Genomic DNA, 18178 nt, shown 5'->3' with positions numbered 1-18178 from the left:
CCTTTTTTTCTTAGAGTGTAAACCATATAGCCTACCTTTCAAGCAAGCATGCCCATTTCTGAGGGTTATCTATTTTTAATCAACATTTTTTGTTTTTGCATTCATGTAAATTGTAAGTTATTTCACTGTAATCAAACATTCACTGTAATCACAGCCTAATTACTAACACCTCATTTCTACTGAGCTTGAACAAAAGGAAAATATTCCATACAGCATAGAGCTACCGAGAAAGAATTTAATCAAGACGTAAAATCTATATTTATGCCTACAGGAAAGCAAGCAATATTTCACTCAATTAATTTTGAATTAAATCATTTCATTTAGACGCACCTGTATTTGTAAAGAAAAATCAGTTAAGAGAAATTGTTTCGGAAGAAAAATGATTTAAAAGTTTTATTTGTAAACATTAAATATCTCTTTCTCTCTAAAGGTTTGGAATTCGGCACCGAATGCATTGCAATAGCCTACTCAAATACACCATGAAAGGCAAAGGATGTACCGCACACTTAATTATATTTTATATAGGACGAATTTTTCATTTTCAAATGTGTAAAATTATAACAATCTAAACGTCTATAAGACATAAAACATAGACAACGTGCTCAGCATGAATTATGAAGGTTTGAAATCATTTAAAAATGCTCCATGCTTAACGTCGCTTTTGGCAATAAAATAATAAATATATAAACGTTTATATTCAACAGCAACAATACTTACAACACATACAAACAAGGAATGTCTGACAGTTTTACAAACACCATGGATCCCTCTTTATCTATACAGATGGAGATACTTTTCACATATGCGTCATACATAAAAGGTGTGCCAGTACTACGAATCTTTATAAAATCTAGCAGACTACATAGTGTCCAGTATATAATGTATAATATAGACATGTCTCCTCGACAGCCAGTGCCTATAAAAACCTACAACATGCGTTGTCTTTTCGAAATACTTTCGCACCTCTGGGATCCTGACAGAAACACATATAGGCACAAGTCATAAAAGTCAAATGAAATTTTGTCATTAACAAACTTTTTACAAGTGTTATAAATTGACGCTTTGGACGCATCACATAATCTATCATATATGTGTATATATAAATGGAATATATTACAAATCAGTATGCGTTATCAATGGGGCAGATGGTTAGTCAACAATAAGGAATAAGAATTGCAAGAAAGTGTTTCACTTGGTCGAGAATTATCCACATTATGTCAAGAGAAGCCTTGGAGACTTTCCCCGGTGTGGGGTCGATCATGGGCTACTCACAACATTTCTGGCAATTACATTTTAAAAAATCGAAGATCGGTTGGTTTTCTGAACCCAATTTTCTCACTCTTCTTTATATCAATTTCGTGGATCCTTGATTGTACTATGGAGCTTGCAAATATTCAGAGATAAAATCTTTCAAATCTGTTAGGCTGACTCAAACAGAGTCTGTGGAAGTTCTTTGAGGTCTCGTCAAAAGTCCGTTTTAAAGTCTATTTAAAAAGGTAGAGTGTCGAGGAAAAGTTTGTCAATTATTGCTGGCGGAGGAACCAAGTCTTCGAGTTTTAAGTAGAAGATACGTTGCAGACCTTGTGTACATAGGGTGCGAAGTTCAGGGAGCTTTCCCAAAAGTTTTGACAAGTAGTTCGGACGATTCAAACCTCCGCCATTGAATGTCACTTGGTCTTTAAGGCAGTTCACTATCTTGTTTTGAAGTTCTTCAACCCTTTTGGGTTCCTTAAGCCCATGCCTCTCTGTAATGTGAAAATAATAAAACATAATTACCAAAACGTGAATATAAGAAATGCATTTAAACAGTGTAACATTTGGGAGAGTGATTAAATTCAAGTATATTGTATTTGCGCACCTGTTACCATGGCAAGAGCGGCGATGCAGGAGAATGCTGATATGTCGATGTTCATGCTCTGCAGGTTAGAGGAAAACTCCACAATCGAGTCTATCCATTCCCCAAATCCTCGGACACACTGCAGCCTGTGTAAGACCACCCCGTTGCAAAAAATGAGTTTGCCTTCCACTGGGTTGGACCTGCAATTAATAACAAAGTGTCATTAATTACCTTGAGCAATAAATAGGGATTTAAGAGGCTCCTAATTATTGGATAGCTAATAAAAGCCAAAGCAGCGGAGCTTGAAGGGGGCTGATCTTTATTATAGTCGAGGTTATTTCATAATTAAGAAGAGGCTTACCTGTATGCCAGCCGCAGAACAAAAAGTTCCAGGAAGGCTGATTCGAAAAGGAGATCTTGATCCTGCTTCGGAAGATCAGAAAACCCAGGGATCTTCTCCGCCCAACCTCGGATAATCTCCATGGAACCCGTCAGGAGATCATAGAACTGCTGGATGTGCTGGGTGTCGTCTCCACTCATTTGGTAGTCAGGGTTAGCCTGAAACTGGAATTTAATTTCAACAGGGCTTAATGAGGTCCTTTAAAATATATTACCCGTGAAATTGCAAAGCCTATTTCTAGGAGGGGAGTGCTTTTTTTACTATTACATTAATGTCTTCTTTTTATTGAGTTCTCCGTTTCAAAGTAATTTACTTAAGTAAAATATGCCACCTTAAAAGACGGACAAAGTTTAGAATGCAGACCTGTCTTGCACAAAACATTTGAAGTCGATACATTGTGTGGCAAATGCACATCCAAACACGATCAAATTACATCCAGACATGCACCTGCTTTGTACAAACGCTGTATTTTTACTCTAATAATATTATAAATTAGCAGCACGGTGTTTATGTTCATACACAATTTGTTAAAGGCAATTAAATGGTAAACTCACTCTTGAGTAGTCCAAGCCAGACATGGACGGGTTGGAATCGACATGAGCCCTAACAAGGGCACTTATGAGACTGACAGGTGGCGAGGGTGGTGAGGGGTCTTGGGGACTTTTAGGTTTGGAGGGAAGACGGCCTCTTCGACCTTTTAGATTAGCAGTCCGGACAACTGTGTTGAGAGGAAGACAAGAGAAAATATAGACTTGTATTTAACTTTGATTGTTGTGCGTAAAAGGTTAAACTTGCTTTACGCGCAAACTTTACGCGCAGGACCGCAGGTGTTTTATGGCCATGCACGGACATAAACAATCAAAGTGACCACAATATGTTCTTACCCTCTTTGACCATTCCGACAACCATGCACTTCTGGAAACGGCAGTACTGGCAACGGTTTCTTCGGCGTTTATCGACAGGACAATTTTTGTTCGCTAAACACACATATTTAGCATTTTTCTGAACAGTGCGCTGCAAAGAAAAATACAACAGGGTTTTAGCATGGACATCAGCACATGTAAAATGAATACACAGTTGGCATACATTCAGCTGCGCTATGGGGGATAATTGATATTGTAACAGAACATCCATCCTTCCCGTTTTGGGCTATTATATATGTGAGGAACCGGAGAGGTAGACATTCAGTAAAAACAAAAATCCGTGGACATTCATATTTTTACGGCCCTCTGAGACGACCTCTAATTAAATATGTAAGATTATGTTATTTAATCGGGGGTTGGAAATAAAGTGACCATTCAATTTTACCATGGGGAATATTGCACTTCCTTGTCCAGACAAGACCGTAATTTCACAAAAAGACCTCACAACACTGACCGTTTTTAATGACGTGATGAAAGTGATATCCACAAGTTATTACAGTTGTCATAATTGTTTACTAGGCTTAGTCCCACCACTAATAACAAGGGGATTATGAAAATAACAATACTAACATTAACAGGACTGATAATACAATGGATAATTGTAATAATTGAATTAAGCTACATAATTCACAATCAGCGAACGCCCACCTTAAAAAATCCTTTGCAACCCTCGCAGGTTCTCACTCCATAATGCTGGCAAGCGGCGTTGTCCCCACACACTGCGCACAGACCCTCGTTTGATGGTGACCCTCGGGACGGGGGCGAATGAACTTGGCTGTCCATCAACTGGTGTCCATGGCCGAGCTGAAGGGAGTGAGGAAAGGCTAACCCGGCCTGTTTCCTTAGAGCACTGGGTACCGCGAAGCTCTGGCTGTCTAAGCCTCGGTGTGCTCCTGGGTTGTCGTGGTTCATGGATACATGCAGTGGGCCATCGAATCGCATCTGGCAACTCGACACAGGGGTACCAGGAGGGGACTGTTTGAAGGAGAATAGTGACAGCCTTGACACCGGGTTTTTGCGCTGCTCTATCATATGAGAGGTCGCTGCCACATAGTTCTGGTGGAAACTGTGGAGGGACCCAGGGTCCTCCCACATGTGATTGGGCTGAACCTGGAAGTTTGGTGTGGTTGGGGCATGAGGCGAGGAGGGTTTGAAGTACATAGAGCCGGAGTGGGCCATCATCTCTTCCGACTGAGCTGGCAAATGGCTCTGCTGATGATAGCTGTGCATCTGGACGTCCTCGACTTTGATGGAGGACTGCTCTCCAGAATGCGGCATTTGATATAGACAGGGCGGTTTAACGTCGTAACTGGTGCTATAGTTGTCCATGAACGTGCTGAAACTAGGGAGAGAAGTAGTAGCTGTGATCTCAGTGTTGGTCAGGTCCATACTAAACTTAACAAACTCAGGTGTTAAGAAGTCGCAGCTGTATTCTCCAGCGGTGTGGTAGCTGTAGCTCTGAGAAGCGGGACTGGCTCCTTGCGGTGATGACCCATACTGAGCTTGAACGCAGGGCATGGCTGAAAACGAAAGTGGCAACATGTTCATGTTCAAACCCATTTGCAAGCTACAAAGTATAGACATTCCATATAATCTACAAAATAACAAGTATTATAAAAAATTCTGATCCGGATCTGATGTTCAGATAACTTATTTAGTCGCATGTTTTAAACGGGCAATCGGGAACAGTGAACTTCATGAGATTTATTCAGAATCTTCTTCTTTTTTTATTATAGACTGTATAATAAGCTTTCCTACCTTTAGTCTTGAGACTGTTTTTCGGTGACACTTGAAATTGATAATGTTGTCTGGAGGAGTATGGGGTCAGGATTCAAGAAAGTGTCTCTTTTCTGGAATCGTCCCCTAAAGAAATAGATACATTTAACTTATATTCATCTAGAAAACGCAATGCCATCATATAAGTCAATGCTACAACAATTCGCGAGAAACAAGTTAGGCAATTAATAAGCACAATTTTCCGACATTTTCACTATGCTTGTACTTATGTTTGCCTCACAGCCTGCCCTACAATATAGCCTAAATGACAAAAGGTCAATTATAAGACCATATGGATGAGCTTTAAAATCACACGCTGCTTCGTAGGTGCCTGTTATAGTCTATACACACGCATGACATTTTGAATGAAGAAATTATAAGTTTAAATGTCGCTGAACATCCACCCTCCACGGCATTGACGTCGATGACTTTCTCCACGTCTCCTTTCCAAAGTAATGTTGCACATTCATTGTAAAATGTAACAATTCTCAACCCGTAAGTACCACTCCCAATGTGCAAAGTAACAATTCTCAACATGACACAATACGTGAGAAATAAACTGTTACAGTAAAACTGGTTTGATGACTCCCAATCAATTTTTAAAAAGAAGTAAGATGTCAGAACACATAACGCTTATTTAAAAAAAACATACCACTTATTCAAATAAATCAACCTACCTTCTTTCACGTCAGAATCGTGGTTGTCAATCCATGCATAAAGCATGTAGATAGTGCTTTTCAATTCTGAAAAAAGCTCCAAAGCGTGAGCGACAGTACAGCCTACAATACCAACCAAGCAATCTGTATGACTTCCTCAGAGCACTGCGCGCGATACAACCTTCGACTACCGGGTCTGCCAATGTGCCTTTGTTTATGTGAGCTCTCCGCACCACAGCCCACGTGTTTCAAATATCAACGTCATCTGCGTCGCCAGTGACATGCACCAATCCCTTTTGGAACATGGTCCAGCCAACATGACGAGTCCGTTGCATAGTCTGTGTACATGTGTACCTGGGACTACTCTCTTTTATTGATTATAGCCATAAAAAGTATTGGAAAACCTTATTTCGCGTTATTTAAACATTTGAATATTTATATTCAAGTAAAGCTTAAGTGTGCAATTGTGTTTAGACTGAGCGTCATTCTCAGCCTCTACCAGGTGTCTCATCTTACGTGTTTCGAAGCAGCAGCAGCAAGGTGTTCAAATAGCCTAGGAAAGACGCACAGCAGGCCACATAGGTTTACACGATTTTGACGGGTAAAGCTCTGTTGCAATGTGTGAGTATGTGTCAGTCTTAAGCACAGTAGTCTATAATATAGGCCGTTTTTGACGAGTGGAATATTTGCTCAACATTCAATAATGTTTCATTGGCTGTGATTTGTTTATCCAGGCATGTCATAATCAGAGTGGTTCACAACTTTGTTTGGTTAAATAATGGACGGTGGGTCAATATTATCCCTGTCTATCTTTAAAATCAACTAGTAGATTTCAATTGGACTCCAAATTTAGACCTCATAATCGCGTGGGCGTGTGGCCTAGTTGTTTCACATGCCGTCAGTCATGTTCTCTGCTGCTCTTGAGCAGACTATGGGGTGGGCAGGGCTCATTATTTAGTGTGTAGAGTCAGTTCTTCTGGCTGAGCCAATTTGATCGAGGAAGGGAAACGCGATAGTGAGAGCACAGAATGGAGAGTGACGCAGACAACGCAGGCTTTGACGCAGTCAACAGACCTCCATAAATAGACCTTCCCGTATTGTTATTGTATTGTAACAATATTACTGGTCTTTAGCTTACACCTGCACGTGTATCCATTATAGGCTTACTCACTTTTTTCCCAAGACTGTTTATTTTAAAAGCATGGATCTGCCACAGAGGCTAATGATTGGGTGTGAATATTCTGGGACCAATTTATGCAGCATTGGAAGAAAAATGGTTTGGCCTAAGCCAACAATTCAATGGTCTAATACTTGCCTATTTGCTCACTTAAGTCCATATTTCCGTGGAATTATGAACACACATAGTCCATGATCAGTGAGCTCTGTCCCATGTAGTCATAACATAGTGGACGTTGGGGAGAGAACCCTAACAACACTTCATGGTTGCACTCACCTCTAGAGGACACTATTGTTCATCATCCATAGATCATCCAATCCATATTTATCTCTGATTTTGATGAACTAAGGCTACAGCATAACACTTCAGGAGCGTATAACAATCTCCCATACTGGCATGGAAAATCTGGTGTTTTGTAAATGCAGACTTCGCTATACTTGCTCAGTGGAATGTGAGGAGTTGTTAGCCTAGGCCTAGATCCTGAATGAGACTAGGTTCATCAGATCAATGGTTTTGAAACAGTGTTGCATTTGCATGAAGTGCTTGGCAAAACTGGATGGTCTCTACCTCTCAGTCAATCTACCCTCTGAAAAAGTAGACGGCCATAAGTGTGTGTTCAAAACAGAATAAAAAAAATACCTCCAATCTTTGTTGTTGGCCTAAGGCGCATCAGTTACAGTGAATTACAGGTGTTCTTGTATGGTGAGTCAATTGCAAAGTTTCTCAAATTGTCATAGGCTTGGCATCCTATAGGTCCACAAGTGACCATACAAAATGGGAGCATTTCAGGTTTTGCCTATACATACAGATACTCCCATATGCATTGTCATTTTTTTTTACATCAAGGACTCATTTGACTCGTTTACCAAAGGCAACTTAGTTCATTAGCATATAACAACAAGCACGTTTTATTGGCCTAACAAGGATGAGTAATAAAGTCCAACAACTTTATCCTGAAAGTCTGAGCCTACTGCTATTCCTTAATCTACTGTTATCCATTTACCAATTAAAGTTTAGAATGGAAATACAATTAGCAGTTTAATTGCCCATTTTACTGTGGAATAACAAAGCACCTCATTTATATGCACAATAAATTGACAATCATTTGGACGTGGGGAGCTAATAATGTATAATCAAATCAGAGCAAAGATATTTCCCCAAAAATATTTGTATATGTGGTAGATGGAATTCAAAATGACATTGCTAATCAAGGTCAAATGTGTGTGTGTGTGTGTTTCCGTGCGTGTGTGTAATGCACTCTGTATTTTATTGGCCCGGCAGGATATTAGGACTCTTTAGATGATAATTGTGCAGTGTGTTTGTGTGTGCGTGTGTTTGTGGGCGTGTGTGTGTGTGTGTGTGTGCGTACATGTGTGGGCGTGTGCGAGTGCGTGCATGTGTTCTGTCCATGGACTGACTATAAAAACATTTTTACTGTCCATGGTGCTGAAAAAGATGTGTTGTCATAGACAGTAAAAAAAAGTGATCTGTCCAAGGTGCTGAAATAAGTGCTGTCCAAGAACCATCATGAATGCTTATGTACCAATAGTTTATGTATACACCAGAGGACTTACAGGGGGCGCTGTTTTGAAGCCACTGTGCCACCATCTTGGCATTCCCCCACCTTTGTATAAAATATTTAGAAATTATATAAATGTATTTACTAACGTGTACATTTGTTTTTGCCACCATTATTTTATTACAGACACTTTAATGCAAACTTTTAAATTAAACATGAAAATAAATAATGAAAAAATATATACAAACATTTTTGCTTGAATTCTAATTATAAGTACTAATGTTACTTAACCCACTACAACAACAAACACACTTAAATACATGTAATTTTGTCCTTGAAACATTCAAATGAAATAATGTAGAATTCCATTCATTCATTTGAGGACTGCTTTTCTGAGGAGTGCCAATATGGCCGACCAGAGGCTTCAAATCTGCTCCATGGCCAAAACATAGCATTATCTATCCAGGGTTTATATGCATCATTGTTATGGACAGGGCATTCTAGCCCTGACAAGGTCAGCATCTGCTAAACCGGCCTCTGCCACAAATAGATCTCAGGCAAGGGTTGCGCAGTTTAGCTCCAAGATAAAATAGGCTTGATCATGATTGGACAAGACTCTCTTGTCTCTATTTTGATTGGTTTACTGTGCTGTTCATCATATTAATCTACTTCCTGGTTCGACTGCCAAGAGGTTGTTGCTAGCAACCAGACGCCTACCTGAAGTGTCAAGTTGTTGTTTTCACGCTCTGCAGTCATTGATCCGGGGGTCTGTGCAGGTTGATAGCTGCCAGAGACATCGGAAGAACTGTAAGTCCCCGGCATGCATGTCAGAATGCACCCAGAGATTCCGAGCCATCTTATTTTGCATGCATTCTGAGCCTGTGGTTTTCTCTTGCTACCGTAGCCAGCTCAGCTAAGTAACATTTAGGCTACGAGGTGACGACTTATGTCGGTCAAGATGTCATGGCACTTAGCTCGATCTAACGTTAGCTAGGGAGACTGCATTCGCTAGAGTAGAAATACTACTCAAGTAGCCTAGATACAGCAACTGCCCTGTCCTGTCATAACAACCATGTCAGTGTTCAATAATAGCTACCTAAATAAACCATTTGTTTATTAGGGCTAGCTAGCTAGTAGCCTAATTAACCAGCCACTATTCGTGGACCAAAGCTAGCTAAATTGATCATGATGATAATGATTGCTTCTCAGTAGCAGGCCTACATTTACTAGCTAGTATGAAAATGCATGGGTGTCCAGTCCACCCAGAATGATACACAGGTCAGGTTGTTTTTGGCTACAGTACACAAGTTGCAACTTGCTCATGCAACTCATGAGTAGGTGGGTCATTCACATTTGAGAATTGTAACTTGGTTTGATTTCACCTAATTGTAACATTCAGTCATAAATAGCAAGTTCCACTTAATAAAAAAACACATTTCCCATCCCAAGGGGTTAAATAAAAATAGACTAGTAAATGCCTATTAAAGCAAACTGAAGACAATAAACAACTTATCTGATAGAAAGTGTTTATTTTACTGTCAAAATTGACCAGAAATTGTAAATGGGATAATGTTGTTCATAAAGTCAGTCTCGTCCAAAGTTTTGTAGGTGAGTTCATCATGACTTACTTGAGGGTTGGATTTTGATTTCGACAATGCTCACTTGCCCAGTACCCACTAAAACAGGATAAACAGCTGCGGTGATTGCCTCTATCCAATCCTACCACAGAACACACAGATAACGGGACACACCAGCCCATCAGCACAGTGGATCTGACTTTGTTTAAATAAAGTTAAACAAGTTGCATTTTTTTTTTACGAACACCTAAGCTAGATGTAAAATTGCGCTTCTACAACCTCTTTAAAAATGTAAACATCAATTACACATTTCTTGAGTTATCTTAGAATCATTCGGACTATTTTGAGGAAGTAATACTGCCTTTTTCCCTATGGTGTCTCATGGGGGACAAACATCAGTAACTGCCACATCGAACCACACCACCAAGACTGAAATCAGTTTTTTTCTTAATGAGCAACAGAGAAACATGCGGAATCGGAATCAGTCTCTCTTTAAGTGTTTGACCATAACAGGGGGAATGGAAGCTTGTTGTGTGCAACAGGGAGGGGCAATTTAATGCAAACTTCACCCCCCAAAATGTTTAACGTTAAAACATTTCTAGCCTGTAGCCCTATCTATGGGTAACAGGGTTGATGGGTTAAGCTCGACCCACTCCATTTTCCACCACAAAGCACCAGAAAATTGCCAAAAAGAGTATAACCAGTTTTCCTGCTTTGTTCAGGCTTTCTTTTGAAAAAACTATTTAAAGAGGAATAGTTTCTCCATTTTAAAACGAGAGTTCTGTTCACATAACAGGGTTGACCTCAAAATAAGCGACATATGAAAATGAATCACTAATCACATTTCAAATAATTATCTTCAAAAAGGACTTTGTCAAAACAACAAAATAACTAGGGCTTTATTTACAATGATGGTGAATACATGGAGAAATGTCAAATCAAATCAAATCAAATCAAATGTTGGCATTAAAGTGGGTTAAAATATCCCTAGAAGTCATAGAGGGTGCATTGGGGGGGGGGGGGGGGGGGGGGGGGGGGGGGGGGGGTCAAAATGCTGAATTTGGCACTTTAGCAAATCTTTATTCTATATTAAAGGGCACTTCATTTAATATAACATACGTATAAATTCAATATTGGTGCACCATTTATACAGGAATGCAAAAGGCACTCTTTTAGTGGATTGACCCAGGTAACCTATTGATGTAATAACAATCACTGGCAGTATGACCCAGTATCTGCCTTTGTTACTACGATGCAATGTTTCAGGTCACTCATTGTTAACTAGGATAACGGATTTGGTTGCATACTGATACATGGATTTAGGCTAGTTTAGTACCTCAGGGGATAACAAGTTGCCACAGTAGGCTATTTGATTTATTTGTTGATAGAACTGACCAACCTCATGACATTGACTGGATGGAATCTCAACTTTCCCAGCAGTCTCACCCTGAAGGCATTCCATTGCCCTATGTCTTTTTTCCATTTCTACATTCCCATTTTACAAGCTTAAATGTCTACTTAATATGCTTTAATGCCTACTCTTTAGAGCCAGGGAGCACTTCATCACTTTAATACACCTTTATATAACATACTGTTAACTAGCAATGCCTTATGGAACAGCTTGTCTTGCAGCTGGAAGGCGCCGCCATGGTATGATGGAGGTACCCGTTCACCATTCACATTGCGACAGTAAAATGGGGATAGAGGCCTTTGCATAGTACTGCCTTTATATCAGTCAGTGATGAATATTCATGAATCACAGTGTCATGACATGCTCTGTAATTGGCAGCAACATTAGTAATGACACTGCTGGTATTGAGTGCCTGCATATTCATGTCGTGGGCCAATATTTCCTAGTTGGGGTGTCTCTCCCCCCCCCCCCCCCCCCACCCTTTTTTTTTCTTTCTCAAAATGTATTTTGAAGCTGCAGGTGGCCTTGATGCCACAATCAATTGCCTGTTGGATTGTGCTCGAGTAAAAATCAGGGAAACCAAGCTTGTTTTGATGATTAATCTAGCTTGCCTAATCATCGTGGAAGACAAGGGGATCCAAACAGGCAAAGTTAGGCCTAGCCTAAATGTCATTGTTACGCTTTGTATGAATTTAGGTCTAGCATGTTTTAGGCCAGTTTATCTACTTGTATTTCAAATAGGTTTTTGTTAGATGCGATTTTGTCTTACTCAGTCTTAAATCACCTTTCTATTATTCAATGAACTCATTCTAATTGATCCATATTTGAACCAGAAATAGAGGAAACCATGATGCAACATTGTCTCTGACTGAGCCACTTGCCACTGTTTACTGTTATTCCATCTTTGCTTCATAATTTGCTGTGATTCCATTTCAGTCCTTCTAAAGTCTCCTGGAATGGATGAGGGAATTGGCTCAAGTTTTGTATAAACTGCATGGCTTTCTCCTTAAGCAGTTGGATGGCAGTATTTTCTCGCCTTGTGCCTGTGCTCCAACTTGTGGTGCTGATGAGGTGGCTATCCTGGCAACAGTTGAATAGGCTAGGCCAGGTTTCCCCAACTGTACTTGGCCACCCAAGTTTCCTGAGCAAAAAACAATAATATATATATATTTTTTTTTGGACATAAAATACACGAGCAAATCAGCTCCAAGTTATTTAAAAAATATGTTCCAAAGTATTCCCACGCATAATTTAGATATACACTGAGTATACAAAACAATGGACTCTACAAGGTGTTAAAAGCGTTCCACAGGGATGCTGGCCCATTATTTCCCACAGTTGTGTCAAGTTGGCTGGATGTCCTTTGGGTGGTGGACCATTCTTGAAACACACGGGAAAACTGTTGAGCATGAAAAACCCAGCAGCGTTGCAGATCTTGACACAAACCGGTGCTCCTGGCACCTGTTACCATACCCCTTTCAAAGGTACTTAATGCTTTTGTCTTGCCCATTTACCCTCTGAATGGCACAGACATAATCCAATTGTCTCAAGGCTTAAAAATCCTTCTTTAACCTGTCTCCTCCCCTTCATCTACACCGATTGAAGTGTATTTAACAAGTGACATGAACAAGGGATCATAGCTTTCACCTGGATTCACCTGGTCAGTCTATGTCACGGAAAGAGCAGGTGTTCCTAATGTTTTGTACACTCAGTGTATGTGATCATACAGAAATGTAAGCAAGGTTTGAAAGTATTATGTTTTACTCAAATACAGTTGAAGTTGGAAGTTTACATACACCTTGGCCAAATACATTTAAACTCAGTTTTTCACAATTCCTGACATTTAATCCAAGTAAAAATTCCCTGTTTTAGGTCAGTTAGGGTCACCACTTTATTTTAATAATGTGAAATGTCAGAATAATAGTAGAGAGAATGATTTATTTCAGCTTTTATTTCTTTCATCACATTCCCAGTGGGTCAGAAGTTTACATACCAAATACTAATTGAGTGTAGCATTGCCTTTAAATGGTTTAACGTAGGTCAATTGTTTTAGGTAGCCTTCCACAAGTTTCCCACAATAAGTTGGGTGAATTTTGGCCCATTCTTCTAGACAGAGCTGGTGTAACTGAGTCAGGTTTGTAGGCCTCCTTGCTCGTACATGCTTTTTCAGTTCTGCCCACAAATGTTCTATAAGATTGAGGTCAGGGCTTTGTGATGGCCACTCAAATACCTTGACTTTGTTGTCCTTAAGCCATTTTGCCACAACTTTGGAAGTATGCTTGGGGTCATTGTCCATTTGGAAGACCCATTTGCGACCAATAGTTAACTTCCTAACTGATGTCTTGATATGTTGCTTCAATATATCCACATAATTTTCCCTCCTCGTGATGTCATCTATTTTGTGAAGTGCACCAGTCCCTCTTGCAGCTAAGCACCCCCACAACATGATGCTGCCACCCCCGTGCTTCACGGTTGGGATGGTGTTCTTCAGCTTGCAAGCCTCCCCATTTTTCCTCCAGACATAATGAGGGTCATTATGGCCAAACAGTTCTATTTTTGTTTCATCAGACCAGAGGACATTTCTCCAAAAAGTATGATCTTTGTCCCCATGTGCAGTTGCAAACCTTGTCTGGCTTTTTTATGGTGGTTTTGGATCAGTGGCTTCTTCCTTGCTGAGCTGCCTTTCAGGTTATGTTGATATAGGACTCGTTTTACTGTGGATATAGATTATTTTGTACCTGTTTCCTCCAGCATCTTCACAAGGTCCTTTGCTGTTGTTCTGGGATTGATTTGCACTTTTCGCACCAAAATACATTCATCTCTAGGAGTCGGAACGCGTCTCCTTCCTGAGCGGTATGACGGCTGCCTGGTCCCATGGTGTTTATACTTGCGTACTATTGTTTGTACAGATGAACTTGGTACCTTCAGGCATTTGGAAATTGCTCCCAAGGATGACCCAGACTTGTGGAGGTCTACACATTTTTTTCTGAGGTCTTGGCTAATTTCTTTTGATTTTCCCATTATGTCAAACAAAGAGGCACTGAGTTTGAAGGTAGGCCTTGAAATACATCCACAGGTGCACCTCCAACTGACTCAAATGATCAGAAGCTTCTAAAGCCATGACATCATTTTCTGGAATTTTCCAAGCTATTTAAAGGCACAGTCAACTTAGTGTATGTCAACTTCTGACCCACTGGAATTGTGATACTGTGAATTATAAGTGAAATAATCTGTCTGTAAACAATTGTTGGAAAAATTACTTGTGTCATGCACAAAGTAGATGTCCTAACCGACTTGCAAATGTATAGTTTGTGAACAAGAAATTTGTGGAGTGGTTGAAAACTAGTTTTAATGACTCCGACATAAGTGTATGTAAACTTCCGACTTCAACTGTATATCTGTTTGGGCTTTTGCGGTCAATTTGCAGTCTCCAAATATTTGCAATTATGTTCTGTCCAACTGACCCTTCACTCAAGAAAAAATTGGCCCGTGGCTGAATCTAGTTGATTATCCCTGGGCTAGGCTCTGGTTGAGATTGATGGTTTCAGGAAAAAGTCACACACCAAACCACCACTGTTAGTCAGGTTACATTAGCCAACACAACACTAACACCCTTGAGAGCAACATCCTGAACTTTGAGCAAACTGAACAAGCAAAAAATGAAGGGGTACGTTAATACCAACTGCTTTCAAATGCAGATTAGTATCATGACTAGTGATGTGTGTTTTTCTCAGTTCCTGTTGTATTTTGTCTTACAGGAGGCATGGCGATCCGAAAGGCAGTCAAAGGAACTGCTGCCGTAGCAAGTGGAGGCTTGGTAGCCTTTTATGGCCTTACACAGCTGACCGAATACAGGAAAAGACAGGTGAGCCTCTAGCGTCCACGTTGTTGAGATGCTACAGTGAAACTTGAAGATTGCATGTCAGCCAGGTCAAATACTGTATGTGCAGAAATCAGCTTACTTTTTGGTGACCTTGGTAATGTTTGTCCTTGTGGATCTCAATTTCTTGATGTATTAAAACGTTTATGTGTAGATTAGGCCCAGTTTTCAGCAGATGGTTTGGGAAGGTTAATCCCTTCCCTCCTAATAGACTACTTTACTTCATTTTTGTTTGGTGTAATGCTCTTTTATTGTACTTTACCATCTTAGCTTAACATATATGCATGTAGCATGCAGATTTTGCCATTAATCTAGATGGGCAATATTTTGAAATGGGGTGGGGTAGTAGGGAGATTGTAATAAATTAGCATGTGATTTATTGTTTTTTATTCCTTGGTAGGGTCTGAGTTTTTTTCCCCCACAGAAAATGCCTGGTTTCTTTTTTCCTAAATCCATCATAAAGAATGTGAAGACGTGCATAATAATGAAACACATTTATTAATGTGCACTGTCCCCTGGAGTCATATGACAATGAAATGGATGACTGGTTTGTTTGCGTGGATGGTCTAGGCCCGACTCTCGCGCGTGGAGGCGGTTGAACAGGTGAACATGGCCTTCCAAGACGAGCTCCCGTCCAGGCAAGCCCAGCTAAAGGCCTTACGCGCCACCCAGGAGTTTGATGTTCTCGTTGTAGGGGGAGGAGCCACGGGCTCAGGTTGTGCCTTGGACGCTGTGACACGGGGTAAGTTGCCTTTTGCAGTCTTTGTAACTTGCAGTCTATCAGTTGTTCCTAATGCTTTAACTGTCCTTTCCCCTGCATGTCTTTTGCATGTGGATCATTTCTATCATCATGTTTTAGAATATCACCAACAAACAATACTCTGGGCTCATGGAATGACTAATCTCTGTAAAATAACTGCTAAGAAACATAGTGAAATTGGCTGATTGCTGTACATAAACTATGACCACTTCATTGTGGATATCACAAACTATTAAGGCAAAACTATTTTGATTAGTCTCACATTTTTCTCTCTCAAATTCGGATGAATCCCCTTTATTCAGCTTTCACAACAGCTGCAGTTTGAATCCGCATTTAGCAAGGACTTTGAGCTGCTGTACACTTTTGTTCCGGTCCCCCCTCACAGCAGCGGGAGGATATTCTCTGTCCTGATGTTGCATAACCTTCTAGTCATGGTGCAGAAGCTGCCTCCAAGCCATCTCCCTGGGATTCAGCCTGTAAGGAGCTTCAGAAGCCAGCTACAGAGGCTGGAACTCCAGAATAGCTAGGATTGAATAGCTAGGATTCTTTTCCCCAGAAGAGACTAAGAGTCCAATCACCAAAGATTAAAATATGTCTCTTTCATTCCCCTGATGAGGGTTCCTCTTGCGGTTACCATTACATCCTAATCAATTATCTATGCTGCTCCAGTATCCCTGCACATGTAAATATGGTATCGGAACTGACTTTTCAAATATTTCCTGTATATAGTATGCTTACTTACAAGCCTTTAACCAACAATGCAGTTTAAGAAAATCGATTTAAGAACATGTTTACTAAATAAACTACAATTTTAAAAAACTTTTTTTTAAAACATTTTAAGTCTGTGTGGTCATTTTATTAATTGTTCAGCAGTCTTATTTGAGGGTAGAAGCTGTTAAGGAGCCATTTGGACCTAGACTTGACGCTCTGGTACCACTTACAGTGCGGGAGCAGAGAGAACAGTCTATGGCTTGGATGACTGGAGTCTTTGACAATTCTTTGGGGCCTTACTCTGACACCGCCTAGTATATAAGTCCTGGATGGCAGGAAGCTTGGCTTCAGTGATGTACTGGGCTGTACGCACTACCCTCTGTAGCACCTTATTAATGTCGGATGCCGAGCAGTTGCCATAGCGGACGCTGATGCAACTGGTCAGGATGCTCTCGAAGGTGCAGCTGTATAACTATTCTCCTGAGGGGAAATAGGCTTTGTCGTGCCCTCTTCATGACTTTCTTGGTGTGTTTGGACCATGATAGTTTGTTGGTGATGTGGACACCAAGGACCTTGAAACTCTCAACCTGCTCCACTACAGTCCCTTCAATGTAAACGGGGGTGTGTTTGGCCCTCCTTTTCCTGTAGTTCACAAGCATCTCCTTTGTCTTACTTACTTTATTGTGCATTTCATACTTCCAATTCGTATTTCTTGTGTGCATTGTTGGGTTATGAGTTTACAAGGAAGGCATTTCACTGTGCTTGTGCATGTGCCATTAAGGAAGGCATGTCACTGTGCTTGTGCATGTGCCATTAAGGAAGGCATGTCACTGTGCTTGTGCATGTGCCATTAAGGAAGGCATTTCACTGTGCTTGTGCATGTGCCATTAAGGAAGGCATGTCACTGTGCTTGTGCATGTGCCATTAAGGAAGGCATTTCACTGTGCTTGTGCATGTGCCATTAAGGAAGGCATTTCACTGTGCTTGTGCATGTGCCATTAAGGAAGGCATGTCACTGTGCTTGTGCATGTGCCATTAAGGAAGGCATTTCACTGTGCTTGTGCATGTGCCATTAAGGAAGGCATGTCACTGTGCTTGTGCATGTGCCATTAAGGAAGGCATGTCACTGTGCTTGTGCATGTGCCATTAAGGAAGGCATGTCACTGTGCTTGTGCATGTGCCATCAAGGAAGGCATGTCACTGTGCTTGTGCATGTGCCATTAAAACTTGAAACTTGGTTAGAGGTTTCTTTAAGCTGTTTTTCTCCTTAATCGATTTGACGGTCTAATGGTGAAATAGCAGGGGTTTTGTAAACCCCTGCCATATCCCACTTTCCTAATCCACATTTATTTCCCCCTTTTTTTCTTTCAAAATTGGGATTTACGGTGTCTTTCTGTCAGGGACAGCAAACAAGCCTCTAATGGTGGGAGCGAGGAGCAGTTTCAAAGTTAATGAATTCTCTGGAAGTCAAGACAATTTCTGCTCCAATATACTCTCCTTTTTGATAACAATATAATTACAAAAACATGATTAAGTAAAGTGATTTGTACA

General features: G+C 40.5%; 2 protein-coding genes across 2 annotated transcripts in view; one reads left to right on the top strand and one right to left on the bottom strand.

Moving 5' to 3' along the window:
• Positions 1-366: 366 nt before the first annotated feature.
• Positions 367-5812, bottom strand: LOC110501524 (nuclear receptor subfamily 4 group A member 2). The gene is made up of 8 exons (XM_021579167.3): positions 5614-5812; positions 4919-5023; positions 3809-4680; positions 3122-3251; positions 2792-2955; positions 2199-2401; positions 1859-2037; positions 367-1745 (listed from the first exon to the last, which is right to left on the bottom strand). Exons 3-8 carry the CDS (start codon positions 4676-4678, stop codon positions 1489-1491), a joined length of 1803 nt encoding a protein of 600 aa, XP_021434842.1. The 5' UTR covers positions 4679-4680; positions 4919-5023; positions 5614-5812; the 3' UTR covers positions 367-1488.
• A 3138-nt stretch (positions 5813-8950) lies between these two features.
• LOC110502059 (glycerol-3-phosphate dehydrogenase, mitochondrial) overlaps positions 8951-18178 on the top strand; it is a 45577-nt gene continuing 36349 nt past the window's right edge. Inside the window, exons 1-3 of the mRNA XM_036958894.2 lie at positions 8951-9095; positions 15035-15141; positions 15727-15898. Coding sequence (XP_036814789.2) covers positions 15040-15141; positions 15727-15898 — 274 coding nt within the window. The 5' untranslated portion in view covers positions 8951-9095; positions 15035-15039. The remainder of the gene's footprint in view (positions 9096-15034; positions 15142-15726; positions 15899-18178) is intronic.

This window comes from Oncorhynchus mykiss, chromosome 22, assembly GCF_057628025.1.
Source record: "Oncorhynchus mykiss isolate SJ-2025 chromosome 22, ASM5762802v1, whole genome shotgun sequence".
Lineage (NCBI taxonomy): Eukaryota > Metazoa > Chordata > Actinopteri > Salmoniformes > Salmonidae > Oncorhynchus > Oncorhynchus mykiss.
This window is presented reverse-complemented; position numbering and strand designations above follow the sequence as displayed.

What these genes read in the sequence shown, in the direction of transcription:
- LOC110501524 (XM_021579167.3), bottom strand. Translation starts at nt 4,678, where the DNA reads ATGCCCTGCGTTCAAGCTCAGTATGGGTCATCACCGCAAGGAGCCAGT. An exon ending in TGTCGGAATGGTCAAAGAGG is followed by an intron (nt 2,956 to 3,121) that starts GTAAGAACATAT and finishes CTCTCAACACAG; the next exon opens with TTGTCCGGACTGCTAATCTA. An exon ending in GTTCTGCGGCTGGCATACAG is followed by an intron (nt 2,038 to 2,198) that starts GTAAGCCTCTTC and finishes TATTAATTGCAG; the next exon opens with GTCCAACCCAGTGGAAGGCA.